This window comes from Hakea prostrata, unplaced genomic scaffold (genome assembly GCF_041222555.1).
Source record: "Hakea prostrata isolate BN-2017 unplaced genomic scaffold, UWA_Hpros_2 contig_52, whole genome shotgun sequence".
In the NCBI taxonomy this organism is placed as follows: Eukaryota; Viridiplantae; Streptophyta; class Magnoliopsida; order Proteales; family Proteaceae; genus Hakea; species Hakea prostrata.
The window spans coordinates 250,013-266,975 of NW_028291171.1; the positions used below are offsets into that span (position 1 = coordinate 250,013).

Sequence of the window (16,963 nt, forward strand, 5' to 3'; positions counted from 1 at the left end):
GTTCAGATACATACTGATAGACGTAAACTATCAGAGGCTTACGATCTAGGTCACCTTTCCCAGTTCTTCATTCCTTAGCTCTGTGCTTCTAGCAGAACCGTTTGTGATTAAGTTCATCAACTGACTTAGCCTTCGGAGGTGGACTCCCGACCCCTGCGGTCGGGCCACATCTGACGCTTTCGTTTTGCTGGTCATCACGAGGAGATCTAAGGGCTGAGCAGATTTTGGACGCATCACTAGGGAGTCAGCTAATCTGGCGACTTCTCTAGAAATATTAAGAAATTCCACTCCTTCCTTAAATTGTTACCCATATATTAATGGAAAGAACTATAAAGCCCATAACCGGCCCATGAATTCAAGCCATACAACTACGATTACATTTTTACCCCTCTTCTTGTAATTATATAGTTTCTCGTCATGAAAAGTATGATTTCGAGGTCAACTTACCAAATTGGTGCTCTAAATTCAGGATTTATAATTAGATCAATAACAGAGGTTGGCATGTAAATAGATGCCTTCATGACACTGATATTTTTTTGGTCTAGAGGAAAATTATATTAAGTTCTTTAGAGTAATTCTAGAGGAGTTAAAAAGAGTCATGCACAATAAAGTTGGGTAGAGACTGCCACCAAAACTGAGATAAAGAGCACTACTTTGAACCCTTTGCAAGATAATTCAAAAACCATCAGATGCAATTAGTCTCGTTAGTCATGACCAAGAATTAAAACCTATGAGCCAAGTTACTGGTTTATTTAAATCTAAATCCAATCACAATTTGATTTTTAGAGCTCTAGAGTGTCTGGTCACTCATTCCAATTGGCAATCTTTCAAAGTATATATATATATATATATAGATATCTACACCTTCATCACATCTCAATACCAATGCACAATGTGGGTCCACAAATCATAGTCATCTTACCCAAAGCACTTTAGTTAGATAGATCAAAGATAAACCTCAAATGAACATTACTTTTTGCAATCGTTTCATAGTTTTATTCCATTCATGAGATAGTAAACATTACAAGTTTTATTCAAAAACCGTCTCTCTCTCACACACACACTTCAACTTCTTTGGGCGAATTCAAAGACAACAGCAAGTTCTTTTTCCTCCTTGTGGGATGCATGGACCACGTGTAAGGCGGTCAGCATGACAAATTCTTGCACAATCAAATGTAGTCTTGCATGACCCAAGATACCTCTTACAGTCACTATCGTCATTGAGATAAGCAGCATTTGGTTTAATGTCTGCATCATAAGTTTCACATTAAGAAAAAAAATTAATATTTTAAACCCAATTAAAGGAAGAAAGAAAAAGAAGAAAAAAAAGACAAAGAGAGAAAAACTCACCAATAGATTGAGCAAAGAAGATCACAGAAATGAGGAGAAGAAAGACTAAATGGAATTTGACTGAAGCCATTGCTCTTTGCAGTTGCTCACCTTTGCAAAGTAGTTTCATAGGTCTAGAATATAAAGACATCATAAAAAAGAGACAAAGAGAAGTTGGATGAGTTTTAGTTGAATAAGATTTGTTTCCTTCTTTTTCCGCAACTGTTTTGCAAGTAAGGAATACTAATAGTAGAGTTTGTTTTAGTTTGTTAGTGTGTATTTAGACTCTTAGGAGAGTCCATCGGAAACTTCGACACGAATCTGTTTTGTTGAACTCCTATGTATAAGATATCTTGTGGCAAGTATTCAGTTAACAAGTTGGCTGAGTGATCTGTCTTCCTCTCAAATTATGGTTTTCTAATTTTTGCTATCGTTTCATCAACAGAGTGCTATGGTGGATCTCTACCTAAGTGAGGAAAAAAGAAAAAGGAAAAAAAAAAAAAGTTAGGGAGAGGAGGTTGAGTAATCATGGCAGCCAATAGTTTTTTAATCATCACAGTTGCCGATTGCCGTTTTCAGGCTGAAGAAGTACCACTTCCGAGTGTGAAGTTGAAGACTCTTTTCAAATTACAAGATCTTTGGGAGCTTGTAGAAGAAGTTTTGGTGATCTTGATGAAGTAGCAAAACTAAACGAAAATTAAATTGAAGAAAATACGAAAGCTCTCAACCAACTTCAACAAGTTATTCATAAGGATATCTTTTTAACAATCTTGATTGCAGCAATATCCAAGGAAGCATGACTGACATTACAAAAGGAACTCCAAGAACGAGACAAAGTGAACTTCTCTGAGCCTTTGTGAGATGACTAGGAAACCACATGTGAGAATTGGACAAAAAAAAAAAAAAGGATAGATTTTGCGGCTATTCCAACCACTGAATGAAGTGAAACATTATACGGTTAGTCATGTGTCAAATTTCACGCTCTAATTCAATCAGATACTCTACCCTGTATATTGTGCATCTCTATGTATGCCAAATTGTCATTACAATATTCCAACAAAAATAAAGGTATATTGGCTTAAATTCGAAAAATATTTTGCATGAGGACTAATTGTAAGTTCTCAATTATACACTATTGGAATTTGAAACTGGTTTTTAAGGCATGAAATTATTAATATTTTATAATTTTCATAATGAAGGTTAGTGTTGATGTTATTCTTTAATAAGCACTTAAATGGCGAATAAATGTCGTTTGGAAATGAGTTTGAGTGGATAACAAATAAGCTTGAAGGGAAAAGACATGGTTAGCTAAGCCATATCCTTTGGATATAACCCTTAGTAGGTGTCCCTTCTTCTTCTATATAAACAGAAGACTTGATCCTTAATTGCTCAAGCACCAATCCTATACCAATCTTAGTGTTTTGCTTTTTGATCAAAAAATTTTTTTTGAAAAACTTATGTTAAAGAACTACCTATATTTTGGCATCAAGGTTGAGTACCTTGTCACACATGGACCTCGTTTAACATTAACATATTCCACGGGCTTAAGTTCTATGGTGTTTATGTTGTCCATCGTTGGGCATTAGCTGGATTGATTGTATAGGACAGTGTATTTAAGCATAGCTTTTGTAGAATTATTTATGTTAACATAGGTCGTGTCGTTCTAACATACACATATCCTCCCACAACTTACTAGGGAGTCAGCTAATCTGGCGACTTCTCTAGAAATATTAAGAAATTCCACTCCTTCCTAAAATTGTAACCCTTATATTAATGGAAAGAACTATAAAGCCCATAATGGATCAAATTACAAGGGAGAAATGGATGATAAAGGCTTCAACACAAGGCGAATTTGTGAGGCGCTTATAGTCTTACCTCAACGATTTTTATTCAAAAGTTTTTTCGATACTTGGATCTCAAGTTACAATTTGAACTCATAACCGGCCCATGAATTGAAGCCATACAACTACGATTACATTTTTACCACTCCTGTTGTAATTATATAGTTTCTCGTCATGAAAAGTAGATTTTGAGGTCAACTTACGAGAGTACTCAAAATTCAGGATTTATAATTACATCGATAACAAAGGTTGACATGTAAATAGATGCCTTCATGACACTAGTATTTTTTTGGTCAAGAGGGAAATTATATTAGGTTCTTTAGAGTAATTCTAGAGGAGTTAAAAAGAGTCATGTACAATAAAGTTGGGTAGAGACTGCCATCAAAACTGAGATAAAGAGCACTACTTTGAACCCTTTGCAAGATAATTCAGAAACCATCAGATGCAATTAGTCTCGTTAGTCATGACCAAGAATTAAAACCTATGAGCCAAGTTACTGGTTTATTTAAATCTAAATCCAATCACAATTTGATTTTAAGAGCTCTAGAGTGTCTGGTCACTCATTCCAATTGGCAATCTTTCAAGGTATATATGTATATATATATATATATATAGTCATCTTACCGAAAGCACTTTAGTTAGATAGATAAAAGATAAACCTAAAATGAACATTACTTTTTGCAATCGTTTCATAGTTTTATTCCATTCATGAGATAGTAAACATTACAAGTTTTATTCAGAAACCGTCTCTCTCTCACACACACACTTCCACTTCTTTGGGCGAATTCAAAGACAACAGCAAGTTCTTTTTCCTCCTTGTGGGATGCATGGACCACGTGTAAGGCGGTCAGCATGACAAATTCTTGCACAATCAAATGTAGTCTTGCATGACCCAAGATACTTCTTACAGTCACTATCGTCATTGAGATAAGCAGCATTTGGTTTGATGTCTGCATCATAAGTTTCACGTTAAGAAAAAAAGTTTAATCTTTTAAACCCAATTAAAGGAAGAAAAAAAAAGAAAAAAAAGACAAAGAGAGAAAAACTCACCAATAGATTGAGCAAAGAAGAACACAGAAATGAGGAGAAGAAAGACTAAATGGAATTTGACTGAAGCCATTGCTCTTTGCAGTTGCTCACCTTTGCAAAGTAGTTTCATAGGTCTAGAATATAAAGACATCATAAAAAAGAGACAAAGAGAAGTTGGATGAGTTTTAGTTGAATAAGATTTGTTTCCTTCTTTTTCCGCAACTGTTTTGCAAGTAAGGAATACTAATAGTAGAGTTTGTTTTAGTTTGTTAGTGTGTATTTAGACTCTTAGGAGAGTCCATCGGAAACTTCGACACGAATCTATTTAGTTGAACTCCTATGTATAAGATATCTTGTGGCAAGTATTCAGTTAACAAGTTGGCTGAGTGATCTGTCTTCCTATCAAATTCTGGTTTTCTAATTTTTGCTATCGTTTCATAAACAGAGTGCTATGGTGGGTCTCTACCTATGTGAGGAAAAAGAAAAAGGAAAAAAAAATAAAAAGTTAGGGAGAGGAGGTTGAGTAATCATGGCAGCCAATAGTTTTTTAATCATTACAGTTGCCGATTCCCTTTTTCAGCTGAAGAAGTACCAATTCTGGAGTGTGAAGTTGAAGACTCTTTTCAAATTGCAAGATCTTTGGGAGCTTGTAGAAGAAGTTTTGGTGATCTTGATGAAGTAGCAAAACTAAACGAAAATTAAATTGAAGAAAATACGAAAGCTCTCAACCAACTTCAACAAGTTATTCATAAGGATATCTTTTTAACAATCTTGATTGCAGCAATATCCAAGGAAGCATGACTGACATTACAAAAGGAACTCCAAGAACGAGACAAAGTGAACTTCTCTGAGCCTTTGTGAGATGACTAGGAAACCACATGTGAGAATTGGACAAAAAAAAAAAAGGATAGATTTTGCGGCTATTCCAACCACTGAATGAAGTGAAACATTATACGGTTAGTCATGTGTCAAATTTCACGCTCTAATTCAATCAGATACTCTACCCTGTATATTGTGCATCTCTATGTATGCCAAATTGTCATTACAGTATTCCAACAAAAATAAAGGTATATTGGCTTAAATTCGAAAAATATTTTGCATGAGGACTAATTGTAAGTTCTCAATTATACACTATTGGAATTTGAAACTGGTTTTTAAGGCATGAAATTATTAATATTTTATAATTTTCATAATGAAGGTTAGTGTTGATGTTATTCTTTAATAAGCACTTAAATGGCGAATAAATGTCGTTTGGAAATGAGTTTGAGTGTATAACAAATAAGCTTGAAGGGAAAAGACATGGTTAGCTAAGCCATATCCTTTGGATATAACCCTTAGTAGGTGTCCCTTCTTCTTCTATATAAACAGAAGACTTGATCCTTAATTTCTCAAGCAACAATCCTATACCAATCTTAGTGTTTTGCTTTTCGATCAAAAAAATTTTGTTTATTAAAAAATAATTTGAAAAACTTATGTTAAAGAACTACCTATATTTTGGCATCAAGGTTGAGTACCTTGTCACACATGAAACTCATTTAACATTAACATATTCCACGGGCTTAAGTTCTATGGTGTTTATGTTGTCCATCGTTGGGCATTAGCTGAATTGAATGTATAGGACAGTGTATCTAAGCATAGCTTTTGTAGAATTATTTATGTTAACATAGGCTGTGTCGTTCTAACATACACATATGCTCCCACAACTTACTAGGGAGTTAGCTAATCTGGCGACTTCTCTAGAAATATTAAGAAATTCCACTCCTTCCTTAAATTGTTACCCATATATTAATGGAAAGAACTGTAAAGCCCATAATGGATCAAATTACAAGGGAGAAATGGATGATAAAGGCTTCAACACAAGGCGAATTTGTGAGGCGCTTATAGTCTTACATCAAAGATTTTTGCTCAAAAGTTTTTTCGATACTTGGATCTCAAGTTACAATTTAAGCTCATAACCGGCCCATGAATTCAAGCCATACAACTACAATTACATTTTTACCCCTCTTCTTGTAATTATAGAGTTTCTCGTCATGAAAAGTATGATTTCGAGGTCAACTTACCAAATTGGTGCTCTAAATTCAGGATTTATAATTAGATCAATAACAAAGGTTGGCATGTAAATAGATGCCTTCATGACACTGATATTTTTTTGGTCTAGAGGAAAATTATATTAGGTTCTTTAGAGTAATTCTAGAGGAGTTAAAAAGAGTCATGTACAATAAAGTTGGGTAGAGATATTTTTTTGGTCTAGAGGAAAATTATATTAGGTTCTTTAGAGTAATTCTAGAGGAGTTAAAAAGAGTCATGTACAATAAAGTTGGGTAGAGACTGCCACCAAAACTGAGATAGAGAGCACAACTTTGAACCCTTTGCAAGTTAACTAAGAAACCACCAGATGCAATTAGTCTGATCAGTCTTGACCAAGAAGTAAAACCTATGAGCCGAGTTACTGGTTTATTTAAATCTAAATCCAATCACAATTTGATTTTTAGAGCTGTAGAGGGTCTGGTCAATCATTCCAATTGGCAATCTTTCAAGTTATATATATATACACCTTCTTCACATCTCAGTACAAATTTACAATGTGGGTCCACAAATCATAGTCATCTTACCGAAAGCACTTTAGTTAGATAGATCAAAGATAAAACTTGAATGAACATTACTTTTTTCAATTGTTTCCTAGTTTTATTCCATTCATGAGATAAACATTACAAGTTTTATTCAAAAACCGTCTCTCTCTCACACACACTTCAACTTCTTTGGGCGTATTCAAAGACAACAGCAAGTTCTTTTTCCTCCTTGTGGAATGCATGGACCACGTGTAAGGCCGTCAGCATGACAAATTCCTGCACAATCAATTGTAGTCTTGCATTACCCAAGATACATTTTACAGTCACTATCGTCATTGGGATTAGCAGCATTTGATTTGACATCTGCATCATGAGTTTCACGTTAAGCAAAAAATAATCTTTTAAACCCAATAAAAAAAAAAGTCAGAGAGAGAAAAACTCACCAATAGATTGAGCAAAGAAGATAACAGAAATGAGGAGAAGAAAGACTAAATGGAATTTAACTGAAGCCATTTCTCTTTGTCAGTTGCTCAAATTTGCAAAATAGTTTCATAGGTCTAGAATATATGGGCATCATAAAAAAGAGATGAGCAGAAGTTGGATGAGTTTTGGTTGAACAATATTTGTTTCCTTGTTTTTCCGCAAGTGTTTGGCAACTTAGGAAGACTAATAGTAGAGTTTGTTTTATTTTGTTAGTGTTTATTTAGAATCTTAGGAGAGTCCGTTAGAAATTTCCACATGAATCTGTTTTGTTGAAGTCCTATATATAAGATATCTTGTGGCAAGTATTCGGTTATGAAGTTGACTAAGTGATCTGTCTTTCTCTCTAATTCTGTTTTTTGCAATCATTACATCCAAAGAGTGCTATGGTGTATCTCTACCTAAGTTAGACGAAAAAGAAAAAAAATAAAGAAAAACAGAGAGAGGAGGTTGAGTAATGAAGGCAGCAAATAGTTTTTTAAACATCACAAGTTCCGATTCCATTGTTCAGCGGAAAAAGTACCAATTCTTGAGTGTGAAGATGAAGACTCTTTCCAAAGTGCAGGATCTTTGGGAGCTTCTAGAAGAAGTTTTGCTGATCTTGATGAAGTAACAAAACTGAAGGAAAAATTAATTAAAGAAAATGCAAAAGCTCTCTACCTATTACAACAAGCTATTCATGAGGATATCTTGTTAACAATCTTGATTGTCGCAACATCCAAGGAAGCACGACTGACTTTACAGCCATAGTAATGAACATTTCCATCACGGGGTTGAGTATCTCTACGACTAGCATAGCTTGATGTTACTGCTGTTACTACTATTCCACTATTTTGTGTTTGACGATTGGCTTCACGATCTTTGGTGTGAAAACGTGCACCATTCAAAATGTACCCCTTATACTTTTTTATTTCCCGATTGGGACCTTTAGCTAGCCTTTGGATAATATGAGGTACCTCTTCCCCTGATTCCCTTTGCTTGTCCACCTAATCAATTCAACATTATTTTAGAAAAAGGAAACCAAAGATAGATGCTTTGATATCTAAATACTTAATGTTGCTTACATGAATTCTGAACCATTCGATGAATTGCTCTGCATGCAGTTTTTCTCTTTGTTGTTGCCGTACTTTATAGTTCAATTCTACTTTAAGCTCTTCCAAATGGAGTCTATATTTAAAGAAGTCACATTAGGTAAGACAAATATTAGAGCTAAAGTAACATTAGTGTTGATACTTACTTCCGATATTTATCGATGGGATCATAATGCAATAGAACATATCGATGAGCCTGTTGCATCTCTTTCCAATCTAACTGTATCATCACAGCACTTCCTAAAGGTCTCCCATTAGTTGAAAAAATCCAGTGTTGCTGCTCTGACTGTAGATTTCCGTTATCAAGATTCCTTTTTGGACGGGAATAACGAGTCTCAAGTCCATCAATATGTTGAGAACAAAATGTTAGGCATTCATTTGCAATGTACCCTTCTGCAATAGATCCTTCTGGGTATCTATTATTACGCTTGTAGTCCTTCAGGGTCTTGTTGAATCTAATAACATACAAAATAACTTTAAGAAAATGAATATCCAAAAGATCCTTGAAGTATCCTGAAAGTTACAAAAGCATCAAATACTAACCTTTCAAATGGATACATCCACCTGTAATGGACTGGTCCACCAAGTAATACCTCTCGTGGTAAATGAACCAACAAATGAATCATAACGTCAAAGAATGTATGAGGAAAGATTCTTTCAAGATTGCATAAAATTTCAGCAATACTTGCTTCAAGATGGTTTAGATTTTCTTTTGTACCAACCTTAGCACAGAGACATCGAAAGAACCCAAACAGTGATAATAACACCAACTTCACATTCTTTATTGGATGTACACGTATTGCCATAGGAAGGAGTTGCTGCATTAAAACATGACAATCATGGCTCTTCAATCCAGAAATATTCATTTCATTTACTTGCACACAACGTGATATATTTCCAGAATAACCATCAGGGACCTTTAAACCATCCAAAGCTCTACAAAATTGTTCTTTTTCAGCCTTAGACATTGTATGGCTTGCTGGAGGGATTTTTAACTTGGTGCTTCCCTCTAATTTTTGTGGATGCAAGGATGGTCTAATGTTCATCTCTTGCAAATCCAGTCGAGCCTCCAATTTGTCCTTCGATTTATCTTTCAATTCCAGCAACGTACCAATCATGTTGTCACACACATTTTTTTCTACATGCATAACATCTAGATTATGGCGTAGTAGAATATCCTTCCAATAGGGTAACTCAAAGAATATACTTTTCTTTTTCCAATTAAATGGTAGTTCTTTTGTAGCAACTTTCTTCCGTTTACTACCACTATTCTTATCAAGTTCTTTCCCAAATGGCGGGAATTCCACACCTTCCATTTGAGCTAGTAAAGCTGTGCCTGAAAGGAGCTGTGGTGCTTGCCCAAACTCAACATGACCATTAAAACCTCTCTTATCCCATCGAAGTTTATGATTTTCCTTGAGGAATCGACGATGTCCCAAGTAACAATACTTGCAACTATGTTTCAGCCATGTTGAACTAGTGTCCTTGTTGCAACAAGGGCATGCCAATGCTCCTTTTGTGCTCCAACCTGAAAGATTAGCATACGTTGGAAAGTCATTGATTGTCCATAAGAGGCATGCACGCAAGTTAAATGATTCTTTCTTCAACGAATCATATGTGTCAACACCATCCCACAATAACTTCAATTCATCTATCAAAGGCTGTAATAAACATCTATATTGTTTCCAGGTTGATTTGGCCCTGGAATCAATAATGTCAATATGAATGAAGTTTGTTTCATACATTTCCATGGTGGTAGATTATAAGGCACCACAACAACCGGCCAAGTGCTATGTGAACAATTCATACCATTTGGATTAAATCCATCACTTTCAAGCCCTAACCTTATATTTCGCGGATCAACACTGAAAGATTGATGTAATCCATCAAAATTCTTCCATGCTTCCCCATCTGCAGGATGACGTAGTTTCCCATCATCTATGCGTCCATCTTTATGCCATCTCATTTCAGATGAAGTTATAGATGATCTATACAACCTTTGAAGTCTTGGTATCAAAGGAAAGTGACGTAATACTTTTGCCGGAACATTCTTCTTACCTTCATACCTAGATGTACCACACTTAAGACAGGATTGTTCAGTAGATGCATTTTTCCAATATAACATGCAATCATTTGGACATGCATCAATCTTATTGTAACTGAGTCCCAAGTCCTTAACCATCTTCTTTGCTTCATATAAAGATTTTGGCAAAGTATTGTGTTGTGGTAATGCTTTTTTCAATAAATCCAACAACATAGAGAAAAACTTGTCATTCCAACCGCATAAGCACTTTATGTGGTATAGTGCAATAGTGAATGACAATCTTGTGAACTCCTTGCAGTCTGGATACAATGCCATCTCTACTGCTTCTATCAATCTCTCCCATTTTTCTGATTCATGTCTTACTCCATCCATGTGTTCGTTTGTGGTATAAACACCATGTTCTGTAAAAGTCTGACTAGGAAAGGCATCATGAAGTATGTCATTCATGTTAACAATGCCTTGATCTTCTTCACGAATCACATTATTCTCTGTTGTTGTGGTAAATGAAGATCTAACTTCCCCATGGGAACTCCAAAACATGTAACCAGCCATAATTCCATCAACAATCAAGTGCTCAAACACTTCATCTCGTGTTCCTAGTCGGTGGTTGGTGCAGTTTACACATGGGCATGGAATCTTCTCTCCTAAGGTTACTTTAGAAAATGCAAAATCAAGGAATCCATTTACACCACCTTCATATGTATCGCCTGCACGGAATCCACGATCCTGTGATTTCGAATCCAACTTCTATCCATTAAATGGTAGATCAACTCAGCTGAATAACCTATCAAAAGATCAATTAAACTTTGTTCTAATTAATCGACAAAGTCAGAATTCCTAATGCTTGGATTTTCAAATTAACTGACAAAACTGATGTAAATACATACAAAGTGCTCAAAATGAAGTTTATTTTCATTTATTCAAGTCTGATCTCTAATCTAATCTGCTGGGTGGGGGTTGCTGTTTATAACCTTACATAAGAAGTCCTATTTTAAACTGGGCAGATAGAAACTCACTTAGACTCTTGAAACTGAAACATAAGAAAAAGATTATTCTACCCGTATAGCTTAAGTTGAGCAGAATTTACATAATAAGGCTAGTTAAACAAAGAGTACTAGCATGTAGGAAGGACTCAAAAAGGATCTTCAAAACTCAAATCAAAATCAAGAGAATATGGTGACCCAACAATTTGGCCATATTCTCAATATCACACTTCCTTCAACTCTCAAGGGCCTTGGAGTTGGGAGTTAATTACACTAACAACAATAAAATATCCTATCTTTTTGGATTTTTTAACGTACTTATTGGGAAAAAGAACTCTACGTGGTGGGTGTGGCCCTATGTCTTGATGTAGCATCCTAGCAGCATATGAAATTACCTGGTTATTGATCATAATATCTGTGGGTCATTGAGTACTTAGATAGGAGCACAACAGAGGCAAGTGATATGGTGACACAAGCCTCACCCAAAGGAATATATATATTATCGCTGAGTGCATAATCCTCAGAAACAACAGAACAATAGCATGGGATTCATATCTGCCTGAACAGCTCCACCTACTCCATTGATCACCCAGCATAGATCATTCATGATTCACTAAAAATATCATTCTTACTAGGATAGGATCTCTGGAATCTGTTCAGCTTTTATTTTATTCCCCCATTATTTTCTCTTCTAACATAAGTGAGACAACACCTTGTTGCAAATGTGGAGAGTTCCTCCCTCTTTTTGTTTGGAGTTTTGTAAATACTAGCCTAAACCACAGGCATTAGAGACTTGGGAAACATTTCTGTTCAAGAAAACTTCCACGCTTTTCTCGCTTAAAATTTTTGGTCCAAATTCCATTCAATAAAACTGGGAAGATACGCTGGAAGCCCCTATGGAGGCCTAATGCATGGTCCAATTTTTGAAATATAGCTTCTTTGATTCTTTTTGGTGCCACAAAGAAAAAAAAGGCTATTCAAGGTTTTAATTTGAGGCTCTAATGTTTGAAATAAGAATGGGCAAAGTGTTCTAGCTGACAAAAGAAGTGATTGTCTCTGCTTATTCAGAATTTCATTCAAGACAAAAATGACCCCGAAGTGTGTTTGCAATACAGATGTGGTACCTCAATAAATGCCAAGAACAAAGTATAAATACACTAGAAAAATGAAGTTGGATTCTCCAAATGCTAGCTGATTAAACTCTAGCCCCTTGACATGGTAGAAGTGTTAATCTATTATTCATCCGGACAGACATAAATTGTTTAGCAAAAACCCCAAGCGAAGTGATTTATTAAAGCTTGGAATCTAGTCTGATTATTGTGGGACGCCTTTAACATATGTTTCACCTCATTTGAAAAGTGGGAAATCTTCATTAAGCTCTTCCATTAAAAATAAACTTAATGCAGCAGTCAGTCGTTTGATCATCCAGTGCTTGGTATTGGAACAATCATCATCAAAACAAAAAAAAATAGCAGAATTGGGAAGAAAAACTAACGTATAAAATACAAGTAACATCAATTGAAGAGTAAAATACTAAAACATTATAATCACCTTGATGATTTCAACAAACTGGTCTACTCCACTCTCACCTGGAAAGAGAGGCTGATAAACACAGAGAGCATACATTTTAGTACAATAATAAGGTTAAGAAAGAAAGAGAAGTAAAAAAGGGGACTTTGTAAGGATAAAAGAAATGCCAACCTGTCCGAGCAAGAACTCAGCCAAAACACAACCAGCAGAGACCAAATATCAATGGCTGTTGTATACTCAGTTGCCCTAAAAATAAGCTCAGGGGCTCTGTAGTATCTAGAGCAGATGTAAGAAATGTTTGGCTCCCCTTTCACCTGTCAAAGGTCAAAGAAAAACACATTAGGGTACAGAGACAGGAAGAAAGTTAAGTATGATCCATGGTGCAAAAACATACCAAGACTTTAGTGCTTCCAGGGTTTCAACTGAAAATAGTAAACCCAAAACAGAACTGCAGGCCCAGAATAGGAGGCTATTGATAACCAAAAATAGGTGAGACTAACCCAACAGGAAAATCAAAAAGCATCAAACAGGGTCGATGAAATACAAGAAACTCAGAACAAATGACTAGTTATATGCCCAAAAATAGTTTCTTACTGCTGGTTGGATCTCTAGAATCAAAACCAAACTCTAATAAAACCTTAGATTAGATAGTGTTCAAAGGAATAACAAACAAACAACATCCCAATGATTAGAAGGTAGAGCACAGACCTACCAAAAAACCCAAAGCTTAGAAAGGAGAAATTTACCGGCAAATGAGAGCAGTGCTTGAAGTCTGACTTCAGCGCTGCAAAGTAGATTATCTACTGCAGATACGGCGACGGCAAAGGGGGCTGGAGAGATAGCGCGACCGAGAGAGACCTGCGAGCGTGAGCAACCAGAGGCAGCAAGAGAAATCGTGAGCGAGAGACAGACAGAGCTGGAGGCAGTGAATGGGAGAGAGCTAGAGAGCTGAGGCAAAAAGCGAGAGCGAGAGAGCTGGAGGCAGAGAGAGAGATGGAGGCAGCGAACCAGAGGAATAGAGTGAGAGAGCGTGAGTGAGGCAGAGATAGAGAGCGATCGAGAGAAAATGTATGGGTTTATTCGACTCCCCGTCTTCCAAAAGTGAAAATAAGGCGGGTGAGTGAAAAATAGGCGCGGAGTGAATTAGGGCAACCACGACGTTTTGGTAAAACGCCGTGATAAACGGAAAGAGAAGTGGAGTGAGATGGCCCTACAACGGCGTTTTTTACAAACGCCGTTAAGAAGATTAGAGAATTGGCCTGGGATGGCCATACGAAGTGCAGTGGGTATACGACGGCGTTTATGAGAAACACCGTTATAAAGACACATACAACGGCGTTTCTTATAAACGCCGCTGTAAAGACACATACAAATCTAACTTGAAGTGAGGCGGTCATGCGAAGTGAGTGGACTTACGATGGCGTTTTTAAAAAACACCGTTATAAACACACATACGACGGCGTTTTTGGTAAACGCCGTTAAAAATATACATACAATGGCGTTTTTTGTCAAACGCCGCTATAAGTTAACATACAACGGCGTTTTTCAAAAACGCCGCTATAGTCTTACTCGAAGTGCCGCCGTAAGTCCGTTTTCTTGTAGTGCAAGATCAAGACAAAGTGAATTCTTTGCATCTAATTTGTGAGATAACCAAGAAACCAAATGAGAGAATTTGACAAAAAAACAAAAATAAGGATAGATTTTTTGCCTATTTCAGCCACTGAAATAGTGAAACATTATAGGGTTAGTCATGTATCAAATTTCACGCTCTATTTGAATCAAATATTCTACCATATATATTGTGCAACTCTATCTGTCAAATTTTCATTACAGTATTCCAAAAAAATAAAGGTATATTGACTAAAATTTGGGAGATATTTTGCATGAGAATAATTCTAAGTTCTCAATTACATTATGTTAAAATTTGAAACTGGTTTTTAAGGCGTGTGATTAAAAATATTTTATAATTTTCATATTGAAGGTTATAATTGATGTTATTCCTTAATAAGCCCCTAAATAGCCAATAAATGTCGTTTCGAAAACAAGTTTGAATGGATAACAAAATAAGCTTGAAGGGAAAATACATGGTTAATTAGCTAGCCCATATCCATTGAAGATAACCCTTAGTAGATGTCTTCTTTTCTTCTATATAAATAGAAGACTTGATCCCTAATTGCTCTAGCAAGAATCCTATACCAATCTTATTCTTTTGATTTTCGATCAAAAAATTTTGTTTATTAAAAAAAAAATTCAAAAACTTATGATAAAGAACTACCTAATATTCGACATCAATGTTGAGTACCTTTCACACATGGACCTCATTTAACATTAACATATTCCACGGCCTAAAGTTCAGTGGTGTTTACGTTGTCCATCATTGGGCATTAGCTGGATTGAATGTATAGGACAGTGGATTTATACATATCTTTGGTAGATTTATTTATGTAAACATAGGCCCTGTGGTTCTAAGATACACATATGCTTCCCCATCTGACTAGCGAGTCAGCTAATCTAGCGACTACCCTAGAAAAATTAACAAATTCGACTCCATGCTAATGTTGTAACCCATACATTAATGGAAAGAACTGTAAAGGCCCATAATCGATCAAATTACTAGGGAGAAAAGGATGTTAAAGGCTTCAACACAAGGGGAATTTGGGAGGCGCTTATAGTCTTACCTCAACCATTTTCGCACATAAGTTCTTTCGATACATTGATCTCAGTTTAAAATTTATACTAACCAGCCCATGAATTCAGGCCGTACAAGTAAGATTACCTTTTTACCACTTTTTTTGTAATTATATAGTTTCCCGTCACAAAAAGTATGATTTTAAGGTCAACTTACAAGAGTAGTACTCCAAATTCAGGATTTATAATTAGATCAATAACAGAGGTTGACATGTAAATAGATGCCCTCATAACACTGATATTTTTTGGGTCAAGAGAAAAATTATATTAGGTTCTCTAGAGTAATTCTAGAGGAGTTAAAAAGAGTCATGTACAATAAAGTGGTTTAGAGACTCCCACCTAGATGAGATAAAGAGAACTACTTTGAACCATTTGCAAGTTAACTAAGAAACCACCAGATGCAATTAGTCTCATCAATCATGACCAAGAATTAAAACCTATGAGCCGAGTTACTGGTTTATTTAAATCTAAATTCAACGAAGATTTGATTTTTAGAGCTCTAGAGTGTCTGGTCACACATTCCAATTGGCAATGCTTCAATGTATATATATACAAAAACCTTCTTCACATCACAATACCAATGCATAACGTGGGCCCACAAATCATAGTCATCTTTCCAAAAGCAAGAAGTGGTCTTCAGGGATTATACCCATATTCATAACCCATATGATGAGACAAAACTCTCAGCGGCCAATTCCACGATTGAAGCCTGATATGGAGAGTTTATGATCTGACCGGGTTCATACCTGGTCCGACCCTCGACCCCGGTCGAGACGGAGAAAACCGACTCGCTCCCGAGCGAACCGGATCCAGAAGATGGCTTGCTGAAGAAGAAAGATTACTCGGCTGCAAGCATGCCCTAGTCTTACTTATGGATTAGGGTAATCACTTTGATGACAGCAGACTCAAACTGACGGCTGCGGATAATCATCATCAAAGGGATAACTATCGCATAACCTAACGGTTATCTCAGGAGTCCTCTACTAGCCCAAACTAGTAGAAGTCTATCGCTCAACAGATCTTATTGATAAGATCCAACGACTACCCGAAGAAGGCTCGAGTGCATCCAACGAAGGAGATTCATAGGTACACTCTATATAAACCTCACTACCACACAAGGTGAGGGACGGATCAATCGATCAAAAAGAATACTATCTCGAGACTCGAGTTCAGATACATGACCGATAGACCTAAACTATCGGGCGTCCCGCTATCTAGATCACCTTTCCCGTTTCTTCATTCATTAGCTCGTGCTTCTAGCAAAGCCGTTTGTGATTAAGTTCATCAACCGACTTAGCCTTTGGAGGTGGACTCCCGACCCCAGCGGTCGGGCCACATCTGACGCTTTCGTTTTGCAGGACATCACGTGGAGATCCGA

At 36.3% G+C, this 16,963-nt stretch overlaps 1 protein-coding gene across 1 annotated transcript; it reads right to left on the minus strand.

The window, feature by feature from the left end:
- Positions 1-9,063: 9,063 nt before the first annotated feature.
- LOC148999062 (uncharacterized) lies at positions 9,064-15,584 on the minus strand. Its single transcript, XM_089141495.1, has 6 exons — positions 15,576-15,584; positions 13,101-13,211; positions 12,919-12,969; positions 10,185-11,131; positions 9,248-10,041; positions 9,064-9,158 (listed from the first exon to the last, which is right to left on the minus strand). Exons 1-6 carry the CDS (start codon positions 15,582-15,584, stop codon positions 9,064-9,066), a joined length of 2,007 nt encoding a protein of 668 aa, XP_088997621.1.
- Positions 15,585-16,963: the final 1,379 nt, after the last annotated feature.